This window comes from Cervus canadensis, chromosome 6 (genome assembly GCF_019320065.1).
Source record: "Cervus canadensis isolate Bull #8, Minnesota chromosome 6, ASM1932006v1, whole genome shotgun sequence".
NCBI classification, from domain to species: domain Eukaryota; kingdom Metazoa; phylum Chordata; class Mammalia; order Artiodactyla; family Cervidae; genus Cervus; species Cervus canadensis.
The window spans coordinates 19,555,732-19,565,374 of record NC_057391.1 but is presented as its reverse complement, the minus strand read 5'-3'; the positions used below and the strand labels follow the sequence as shown (position 1 = coordinate 19,565,374).

The following is a 9,643-nucleotide window of genomic DNA, read 5'->3' as shown; positions in this document are numbered from 1 at the left end:
AAGTAACAACAGCCAGTGTAGACAAAAAGAACTGCTTCTCCCTTCTTTCCCCTCCACGTTCCTAGTGGAGAGCTGAGCCCAGCATCCCAGACTTGTGTGACTACACAGGCAAGCTTTTGGAGACTTTTAACTTCACTTTGGTACCCTAGCCTACAGCAGCTTAAGGTGTTGGCTTTCTAGGCAGACAGGAGGCTTTTAAGTAGCAAAGCTCCCTGCACTCAGCAAGCCCAACACCATGGGGAAGGGAGACGTGGAAGCACCAGCCACCTCAGCCTACCGCTCTGTCATGGAGGAGTATGGTTACGAAGTGGGCAAAGTCATTGGCAATGGCTCCTACGGGACAGTGTATGAGGCTTACTACACAAAGCAGAAGGTCATGGTGGCCGTCAAGATCATCTCGAAGAAGAAGGCCTCTGAGGACTATCTTAACAAGTTCCTGCCCCGTGAGATACAGGTTGGAAAGGGGTCTAGAAGAGGGAACTGATACCAAGCTACTTAATGGTTCTCAAAGGGGGTCCAGTTAGGAGCGGGTGGAGCCAGAAGCCACTAAACCACAACTGAATGACTCGATAGGCAGCTAGGAAAATTTAAGTTTCTTTCCACCTCACCTTCAGACCCTCCAAAAGTAAAAGTACAAAACGTAGTGTTTGTCCATAGGCCACCAGCCCTCTGGGGTTTGATCCTGTTGCAGAGTTCTAAAAAGGCAGCAGAGGGAGAGGAGGGCTGGAGCACAGCTCCCTGCCTGGGTCTGATGGGTCCCTCTTCTGGAGCCAGGTGATGAAGGTCCTGCGGCACAAGCATCTCATCAACTTCTATCAGGCCATCGAGACCACATCCCGGGTCTACATCATCCTGGAGCTGGCTCAGGGTGGTGACGTTCTTGAGTGGATCCAGCGCTACGGGGCCTGCTCTGAGCCCCTTGCTGGAAAGTGGTTCTCCCAGCTGACCCTGGGCATCGCCTATCTGCACAGCAAAGGCATCGTGCACCGGTGAGGGCGCTGCCACTCAGACTGGGGCCTTTGGGCTCTAGGGGGTTTTATGCACATCTCCTACTTTCTGCCCTCTTTCCCTCACCCTCCCCTCCTTGATCTCCCTCCTCAGTATCTAGGCCCATTCGTCCACTTTAATCGTCTGGTCAGGAACATATATTCAGTGCCCACTGTGAGCAGAGACCTTTATGAAAAGTGATGGTAAGCTCCCAGTAGTCCTCAGCTACCATCCTCTCCCCTTTGGGTTCTGCTCACAACTCCCTGGCTTTCCTTCCTCTCTGCCCTGTGTCCTCATAATGGCATCTCTCTCCCTTTGCCTTTCCTCATCTCTGGCCTCTGACCCCTGGCCCTTCAGCTCCCAGTCTAATACTAAGCCCTCTCCTGACCCCCAGCCTTTCTGCTGCTGGTAGGGACTTAAAGTTGGAGAACCTGCTGCTGGACAAGCGGGAGAATGTGAAGATATCGGACTTTGGCTTCGCCAAGATGGTGCCTTCTAACCAGTCTGTGCGGAATAGCCCTTCCTACCGCCAAGTGAACTGCTTTAGCCACCTCAGCCAGACCTACTGCGGCAGCTTTGCTTATGCCTGCCCGGAGATCTTGCTTGGCCTGCCCTACAACCCCTTCCTGTCTGACACCTGGAGCATGGGCGTCATCCTCTACACTCTAGTGGTCGCCCGTCTACCCTTTGATGACACCAATCTCAAGAAGCTGCTGAAAGAGACTCAGAAGGAGGTCACTTTTCCACCTAACTATGCCATCTCCCAGGAGTGCAAGGTGCTGGCTCCCCTAGGAGGGCTGAAGCCTTGGGTGCCCCATAGGGAGGGAATACCCAACCTAGACCTCCGGATCCTGGGGAAGGCTCCCTGCCACCAGGGCCATCTCACGCCCACTCTCTACCCTAGAATGGCAGGGAGGGCTTAAAGGGCCAACCCCTGGGCTTGCACCTGGGATGAGTGATAAGCAGGTTTTAGTGTCTATTCTCTAGGCCAGAAGGGGATTCTGCAAGGATTCCCCTCAAGATACTGGCTTTCTGAGCAGACAGGAGGCTTTTACGGGTAAAGTCAGGGCCACACTCCCTTTCACCAGAGTGGTGTGATGGGCTATCCTGCTTCTTCCTTAGGTCCGGCTGCTCATTGCCTGTGTGGCACAGTAGGGGGCCAGCTCAGCCAAGACCTCTCTCTCCCCTGCCCTAGAACCTGATCCTCCAGACGCTACGCCAAGCCAACAAGCGTGCCACCATCCTGGACATCATCAAGGATCCCTGGGTGCTGAAGTTCCAGCCTGAGCAACCCACCCATGAGATCAGGCTACTCGAGGCCATGTGCCAGCCGCCCAGCACCACTAATCGTCACCAGTCCTTGGAAATCAGTACCTGAAAGTGGCGGAGGGGGGAGGGGGGTTGAAAGAGGAGCAACGCAGGAGGGTCTGGGGATAAAAATCTTTTATACCAAAAATAAATAAATCTAATTCTGTTTTAGTTTCATTAGCTGGAGTCACATTCTTTCCTCAGGGGGCCCTTAGCAGGGAACAGTGCTGAGGGTGAGAGTCGGATTTCTGCCCAGAGCCTGTAACCAGTCATCTTGACACCAGTTAAGTCTAGATTTTAATTTACAGTGTAGCTGTTCTGTGGCTCTGAAGGTGGGCTGGGCGTGATGGGAGGAACACCTGCTTTGGAGAAGCCTCACTATTCTGGCTGAGGACATGCTCACTGATGTGTATCTCCATGCACTCCAAATGTTCAAGTAGTGGGGCAGAACTTGTTCTACCCTGGTTGCTGTTTGTCTAGAGTCCAAAGGGACAGCATTATTCATTCTTTTAGAAACCAGTATCAGGAGGTGGGCAATATTTTGGTTCCTTCCTCCTCCAAATGCCACCTTAACCACCACTCAAACAGTCCCGGGGGTCATGGTCCCTCCTTATTGTTCCTAAAAGTGGGAGCGACGGTTTCAAACCAAGCCTATTCAACTATGCATTCTGGAGAGAGCAAACCTATTTGCCCTGTTATCCATGTATTTCTCCTTTCCTATCTGTGAACGGGCTTAGTAAAAGGAATATGGGTAGTAAATCATGCAGCTCTCTTTGCAGTGGTACAGTTGGGTGAAAAGGGATGAGGGAAGACTTAGGGGTGGCTCCACATGATTCTGGGATAATACTAGACGGCGGTTTCCTTACCCTCAGCACTAGGCAACCCCAGGACAAACCAGCTTGAGAGATGGAACAATATCTGCCTGGTACACACTAGGTGAAGACACTGGGAACTCCATCTGTTCTACGCTGCAGTTCCCCTTTCACACTGTCATTATCATTCATTTCTTGGAACAAAGCTCCAAGAACCAGGAGATGAGTTTCAGTGGTAGACAAGGCAGCATAAGCACTAGGGTTCCATCCGCCCAGTTTTATTGGGAATGAGGGCACTGTAATGCTATCCATGGGAGCCCAGTGGCTCTTTCCGTACCAATCCTTCTTCATAGTTGAGCCAGGGAAGGGAGGGCCACAGACCCTTTTCTCAGGCGGGGTCACACCACCACCCTCAGCAGGACCACCTCCCAACAAGGCCATGTTCCTTTAGCTCAGCATTTGGCACTTAAGGAAAAGAGAGCAACAAAGGCAGCGTCAGGCCAACAAGCCCAGACTCATCAGGACACCCACTCAGCCAGCTGCTTTAGTGCTGCTTCATCTTCATCCGCTTTGGGAGCTTTGGAGACACCCAGAGAAAGAAAAGTGTTAAGGTCTCAGCAACTTCCAGTCATCCCCTCCTGTAACACTAGGAACCTGCTGAATGCTCTCTCCCAGCAAAGAACCTAAGGGTATGGTCTTACTTGCTGGGCTGCTGCTAATGCCCATAGCACCTTTGTGCAAATCAGAAGGTGCTTATTTCTCCCAGCATTTGCACCCCTAAACCAGGATACACGGTTTGTGGAGTGAAGCATAAGCCAGATCTCAGTCCCCATTCCCCTTCAGCCAGGCACCCTTATGCAGTTAACAACCTATGCAACTGAAGCAGCAACCCTCTCTGGCTGGATCTTTTGAGGCAGGATGGATGAGGAGTAATTTTCCCCATATCTATCCCCCCCTCTCAAATCCTTGAGATGACAGAACAGCCCTGGGTACCTGGCTCTGCAGGCAGATGTGTAGAGGGTACACTGGGCAGTGTGACTGGGGGTTCCTCCTCCTTGTCACCCACGTGTAACAACTCTCGGGCCAATTCCTCCTGCTCCAGCTCCTCCAGCTCCTCCAACAGTTCATCCTGGATATGGGAGGACAAAGCCACTCAGAACAAAGGAAAATTCTATTTCCAAAAAACGTACTTTTGGAGTTCTCCCCAAAACTGCCCCACAATTCTCTTGGGCATTCCTTCTGGCTGGTCCCGTGCCTTCAACATTCCCTGACCCTTCCTGCCCAATCACCTCATCCACGTCATCTCCAAAGCCCACAGGCCGAGAAATGGCATCTGAGATCTGCTGGGCCACCTCCTGTTGTTCTGTGATGTCAGCCATCAGTTCATCCACCTTGTCAATGTCCCTGAGAACAAGATACACAGCCCAGATATCAGGTGACAATCCCCTTCACTTTTTCTTCTCACATGAATGACGTCCCTCCTGCCTGTGGCTTCAGACTGACAAATCCATGGCTACCAGGTAAAAGAGAACCCTGGAAAAGTATAAAGAGGCAAACTTGGGCTGAGAAATTACATGAAGCCACAACAGGGACGACAGGTTGCTCTCTCTGAAGGGTCTTAAAAAATGAGAAAAATTAGGACTTCCCTGGTGGTTCAGTGGTTAAGACTCCACACTTCCACTGCTGGGCGCCCAGGTTCAATCCCTTGTTGGGGAACCAAGATCCCACAGTTGCTCAGCACAGCCAAAAAGAAAAAAAAAAACAAAACAAAACAGGAAAATCATCTTTCCTCCCTAGAATGTCCCAGCCAGCAGAGATCATCTTGCAGTAAGCAAGAAGGCTGACAGAGGTCTAGCTGTCACAGGCGTCTCTACTCTAAATTCGGATCTGGAGAGGTTTTAAGATTCACAGCACAAAATCAAGCTACTCTCCCCAGGGCCTGGGTCCCCTCCTCCCCTCCCACCATACCCACATGTCCTGGTAGGCCTTCTTCAAGCCTTGGGAAGCAAGCTCCATGGTACGAAGCACTTCTGCATTGGTGGTGGCATTCTCAATGGCCTCACGCTGAAACTCCAGGGTGGATAATGTCCCGTCGGTTTGTGCCAGCTGCTGTTCCAACCTTTTCTTCCTCCGCAAAGCCTGCAGGGCGGCTGACCCAGCCCACACCCTGAACATCAGAGAAGCAGCCCTTGCTTCCCCCGGCCTTCCCCGGTGGCACCTCTCCCTCCCCCATTACCTCTCTTGTTCTTGGTCCCATGCTTCTTGGCAGTTTGCAGCTCCTGTTCAATCTTCTGCTCCAGAAATTCCTGTTTCTTGATCAATATCTTCTCCGTCTCCTTCAGTTTCTGTATTGCCTCTTCAGGGGTTGGCGCCTTCTCCTTCTTTCCTGGAATCCAATGGAGCAGCCCACATTGTGTGAAGGAAAAATATTAGCCACTGATTATGGAGTGCATGGTATGTGCCTGGCACTTAATAGTGTTGTTGTTAATCCCCAAATGACTTTCTACAGTGAATGTACTAACTCCAGCTTACAAATGTGAAAACAGGCACAAAGAGGTTAACATTTTGATCTAAAATCACAACTACTGTAGTGAGAGACTGCAAGGGAACTGAAACGTGACAGTATGAATTCCAAAGCCAGTATCCTTCTGCTATTCCTTCCTAGCTACATTTCAAGTCATTTCCAATCGTTTTTTTTTTTTTTTTTAATAGACTATTTTTTAGAACAGTTTTGGGTTTACAGCAAACTGAGCAAGTGGAAGGTACAAAGACTTCCCATGTGCTGCCGGCACCCACATATGCATAACCTCCTCATTATCTCTTTCCCCACCAGAGTTCAGTCACATTTTATAATCACTGTTCCACTTGTTATCCTAGAAGATATTCAAGGTCCTGACTCCACAGCATCAAACTGAACAAAGCATGGAGGCTAAAGAAAAAAAAATCTGATCTCAATTTTTCCCTTCATCTTCTGAACTTCTAACAGACTTATTAAAAAAAAAAAAAAAGCTGAAGGCCTGAGCCTGCTTAAGATCCTTCCATATTCTCCACTGCCTACAGAATAAAATACAAAAAAAGGTTTTTTAACAAGAACACACACACACACACACACACACACCCCATAGTCAGAGGCCAGAACTTCTTTTCCCTAAATATAACACATTTTCCCTGCCTCTGTTTTGCACAGTTACCTCTTTCTAGAGAACCTCACCCCCCCCACCCACCCACCGCCCCCCGGCTTGGCATACTTCTAGACTCCGGATCACCACCTGCCACCCTGATTCTTCCGTTTCACTCTGGCTTTCCGGAAAATCTCCATCATGGAGTTGCCACACCACACTATAAATGCCAGATTTTGCCTGTCTCCCCCACCTCAGAGGAGCTCAAGAGGGCTAGCTTTCTTGGGTCACCTCAGATTGCCTCTGGCCCAGCACGAAGGAAGCACCAGGGTTTTGGAAAGGACTGGATGCCAAGAAACTTCCCCAGAGCCTCAACAGCGGGAGACAGCGCAGTAGCCACGCCCTCCACTCGCCCCCTCCGGAGCCTCGGGCTCTTCCCTCCCGGGTCTGGGAAGGAAGGCAGCTGGAACCGCGCACCCTGACAAGGCGGCGGTGCTGGCTCGAGAGAAGGCCAAGAAGCTATAGGGGTTTTTCAGACAGCGTCTCCTGCTCTCCCGCCTCCAGCCCGCTGCAGCCAGCACCTCCCGGGGACCAGTCTCGCCTGGGCTCACCCCTCCCGAACAGCCGGCCAAGCCCACTCATCGCGACCCTCGCCTCTCCCGCCTCCGCCCCACGGTATCCCGTGCGCTTCCGCCTTGCTCCCGGGGAAGGTGCTGTACGCATCACTCCGAGACCGACCTCGGCCAATCCCTCCTTAGGGCACCGCGGCGACATCATCAACAGGCGCCGGCGAGACCACTGATATCACGTGAGCCAACACACCGGCCCCAAACCCACGCGCTGCTCTCAAAGCTGCCGCTTCGTTTCCCGTTGTATAAAAAGGCCCCACTCCAACCCGCAAACAAACTCTTTGTTTCCTGGAAGGAAATATGCAGGGTAATGCACCCTACTACTTGGGGCCAGTGGAAGAGTTTTTTTATGCCCTTGACAGAGCTCGGGAGATGGGTGGGAATGGGGAGAGCATAGGAGATCACAGTCTGTTTGCCACAAGTTTATAAGGCGGAACCAGTGCCTCACATTCTGGTCTTTGCACCTCCGGATGGCCCACCCCAGGTCAAAACAGAAACAACCCACACAGGGTAAGATCTCTTCTGCCACATACAAATACACTTTAATAATTTACAAATGCACCTGAAAATGCCCTCCTGACTTCCTTTCAGTTCTGTTCCTCAAATGACTGGACCTCAGAGTCCAGCTTGGGCCTTTGTGAATGCATCTAATCCTTGAGTTAGGGTTTGAAGGCTCATTCCATGCTGGACATGAATGCAGGTAACACCTAGAAAGAAAAGAAGCCACATTTCATCAGGCCTTCAGGGCTCCCAGTTAGGACTCTCACCTTTTGGGGGCATCACCTGCATGCAAACTATCCTGTACATACCTACCAACCCTTTCCCTCTTAGGAAGACTTTCTCCTCATTCCCCAAATGGCTAGCCTCACCACTTAGTACCCAGTTTGCTGACATCTACGATGTTCCTCTTCTCATCATCAAAGAAGATCATCTGGGAGAAAGGAACTCCAGTCTTCTGCTGCAACCTGTGCAAGACAGGGTGGGAGTGACCACGCTGGCTTCTTAGCCCCTCCAGTCTCCCTGGTCTTCTGTCTCCCTGCTCCACCACTTATCGCTTCGTACCTCTCAAAGTGCGTGACTTTGCTGCCTGGGTAGATTTCCCGATGAACAAAGTATCTGACAAGGTCAAAGAGCTCCAGCAGCTGGTTGGCTCCTTCAACCTCACCTGTCCTGCAAAAAGGTGTAGTAGATGGGGAGAATGGAGGGCCAAGGCTGCAAGTGAAGTTATGTGTAACCAGGGGGAAATCAACTTCTTGTTTGTCCGGGATGGGCAAGCATCTTCCTTCCAGCTTCAATTTCCATATTCTTCCTGTCTGATACGGGTACCACTGAGCCAATGTTTATTAAATTACAAAATGCACAGCAGAGGGTACAATTCGAAAATGTACAAATACCTGCAACTTGCACGGCCTAAATTTTTGCAGCCAAAGGGTTACACGGAAGTCTCCTCATGCACACATCTCTCAACCCTAGACCGACTCAGTCCCTCTTCTTACCGTGAAGCGGCCGCGATGGGCACTCCCAGGCCCCGCAATCGTTCTAGGACCGCAGGCACCTCAGGGTACAGTTGGATGCTCTGGCCCCGCCTATCTCGTATAGTTCCATCACTGGAGAGGGCGAGAGTGCGTTCAGCTCCCGCGGAGCCCCGCCTGGCCCCAGACCTCCCCAGCCCTGCCTCACCTGCTCTTGTGGAACGGGGGGTCTACGTGCGTGTCCACCCAGAACGGCCAGAGCGTGTAATCTGCGAGAGGAAGAAGGTGGGGGTGTCTCAGCCTGCGCGGGCGCAGGGCCTCGAGAGCAGCTACTGGGGTTTGGAGAAATACTGTGCCTTACGAAACTTTCCCCAGTCCGGTCCCTCACCTAGATCGAAGACCGCGAGTTTCGGGAGTCGCGCCATGACCCGTGCCCGCGGGCTGTGCGCAGGGAGGCAGGCCTTGCTCTCACAGCTCAGTGGCCGCCGGCGGGCCTCAGAGAAACGGCGACTAGAGCGTCGCCAGCCGAGCTGGGAAGGTCGGTCCCAAGACCGCACAAGGGCACCCTCTGGTGGTGGAGGAGGGGAAGGACCTCAGCAAAGTACCATCGCGGACAGCTCCCATGACCCTCAGGTCTCTCCAAGGTCTCTTCCTTTGTGTCTCCACCCTACCCAGCCTCACCATTTTCTACTGAACTAGAGGAGCCAAGGAAGGGAAGCCCTTTCTTCTAGTACCCCTCTCTCATTTTATCTCACCGAGACCTAAAGTGATCCATCATAGCTCATCACTCCTCATCCTATCTCAATATCAGCCTCTCCATGGTATAGAAACCTGAGCCTCAGCAATATTCCAGCCATAAAAGAATGTAGTGTTGATTAAACTCTTGAGGGCTTTTCTTGAACCAGGCCCAAATGTCCTGTAGCGTCTAATGGGGGAGAACTCACTCTCCTGGTTTCTACCACCCACATCAGTAGTATGCTGAAAGATATTTACCAACCAGTTTGGGGGGGAGGACTGATTTGTATTGTCAATTTCTGTAAATACTCTGACATGGCCAATTTCAAGCTACCAACATGAAGTCAGTTAATATGGGGGCTGGGAAAGATGCCAACGATTAGCTCTGGCACAAGTAACAGTTGGCTCTAGCACACTCCTGAGTATACACTTACAGTTTGAGAATTCCTCTAAGGGTACGTTTCCTTCCAGTGTCACAGTCCTTCAGCCTGGTGTAACTGGGTGTGCACTGGGTCTATTCTGGGTTTTTTTGGCCACACCCAAAACTAAGATCCCACCTGCCTTGTGGGATCTTAGTTCCC

At 51.5% G+C, this 9,643-nt stretch overlaps 3 protein-coding genes across 9 annotated transcripts; 1 reads left to right on the top strand and 2 right to left on the bottom strand.

Annotated features, from left to right (window-relative positions):
- On the top strand, nucleotides 1–2,473 carry TSSK4 (testis specific serine kinase 4). Of its 5 annotated transcripts, none has more exons than XM_043471064.1 (4): nucleotides 1–454; nucleotides 775–989; nucleotides 1,400–1,763; nucleotides 2,183–2,473. In XM_043471064.1, the coding sequence occupies exons 1-4, from the start codon at nucleotides 236–238 to the stop codon at nucleotides 2,363–2,365; spliced, it is 981 nt and encodes a 326-aa protein (XP_043326999.1). In that variant the 5' UTR covers nucleotides 1–235; the 3' UTR covers nucleotides 2,366–2,473. The 5 variants fall into 5 exon arrangements, with proteins under 5 accessions (XP_043326999.1, XP_043327002.1, XP_043326998.1 ...); XM_043471067.1 differs by having other exon boundaries at nucleotides 5–454; nucleotides 2,110–2,473; XM_043471063.1 differs by having other exon boundaries at nucleotides 5–454; nucleotides 1,382–1,763.
- An 891-nt stretch (nucleotides 2,474–3,364) lies between these two features.
- On the bottom strand, nucleotides 3,365–6,988 carry CHMP4A (charged multivesicular body protein 4A). Its single transcript, XM_043471068.1, has 6 exons — nucleotides 6,838–6,988; nucleotides 5,344–5,493; nucleotides 5,080–5,257; nucleotides 4,397–4,511; nucleotides 4,101–4,236; nucleotides 3,365–3,684 (listed from the first exon to the last, which is right to left on the bottom strand). The coding sequence occupies exons 1-6, from the start codon at nucleotides 6,947–6,949 to the stop codon at nucleotides 3,626–3,628; spliced, it is 750 nt and encodes a 249-aa protein (XP_043327003.1). The 5' UTR covers nucleotides 6,950–6,988; the 3' UTR covers nucleotides 3,365–3,625.
- On the bottom strand, nucleotides 5,361–9,620 carry LOC122443163 (magnesium-dependent phosphatase 1). Of its 3 annotated transcripts, none has more exons than XM_043471069.1 (7): nucleotides 8,716–9,620; nucleotides 8,536–8,596; nucleotides 8,352–8,462; nucleotides 7,918–8,025; nucleotides 7,725–7,820; nucleotides 7,418–7,562; nucleotides 5,361–5,493 (listed from the first exon to the last, which is right to left on the bottom strand). In XM_043471069.1, exons 1-7 carry the CDS (start codon nucleotides 8,750–8,752, stop codon nucleotides 5,446–5,448), a joined length of 606 nt encoding a protein of 201 aa, XP_043327004.1. In that variant the 5' UTR covers nucleotides 8,753–9,620; the 3' UTR covers nucleotides 5,361–5,445. The 3 variants fall into 3 exon arrangements, 2 of the variants coding, with proteins under 2 accessions (XP_043327004.1, XP_043327005.1); XR_006269943.1 differs by having other exon boundaries at nucleotides 5,458–5,493; nucleotides 7,735–7,820; XM_043471070.1 differs by lacking the exon at nucleotides 5,361–5,493 and having other exon boundaries at nucleotides 7,374–7,562; nucleotides 7,735–7,820.
- Between the last annotated feature and the right edge of the window lie 23 nt (nucleotides 9,621–9,643).

Bases quoted from the DNA above. Each gene is read 5' to 3' on its own strand.
- TSSK4 (XM_043471063.1), top strand. From the start codon at position 236: ATGGGGAAGGGAGACGTGGAAGCACCAGCCACCTCAGCCTACCGCTCT. The intron at 455-774 runs GTTGGAAAGGGG...TTCTGGAGCCAG, and splicing joins TCCTGCCCCGTGAGATACAG to GTGATGAAGGTCCTGCGGCA. The intron at 990-1,381 runs GTGAGGGCGCTG...CCTGACCCCCAG, and splicing joins AGCAAAGGCATCGTGCACCG to CCTTTCTGCTGCTGGTAGGG.
- CHMP4A (XM_043471068.1), bottom strand. From the start codon at position 6,949: ATGCGTACAGCACCTTCCCCGGGAGCAAGGCGGAAGCGCACGGGATAC. The intron at 5,494-6,837 runs GTGAGCCCAGGC...ATTGGATTCCAG, and splicing joins TGGCCGGCTGTTCGGGAGGG to GAAAGAAGGAGAAGGCGCCA. The intron at 4,237-4,396 runs GTGATTGGGCAG...TCCCATATCCAG, and splicing joins TTGGAGATGACGTGGATGAG to GATGAACTGTTGGAGGAGCT.
- LOC122443163 (XM_043471069.1), bottom strand. From the start codon at position 8,752: ATGGCGCGACTCCCGAAACTCGCGGTCTTCGATCTAG. The intron at 8,597-8,715 runs GTGAGGGACCGG...TTCCTCTCGCAG, and splicing joins ACTCGCGGTCTTCGATCTAG to ATTACACGCTCTGGCCGTTC. The intron at 8,026-8,351 runs GTAAGAAGAGGG...ACCTTTTTGCAG, and splicing joins CCCATCGCGGCCGCTTCACG to GACAGGTGAGGTTGAAGGAG.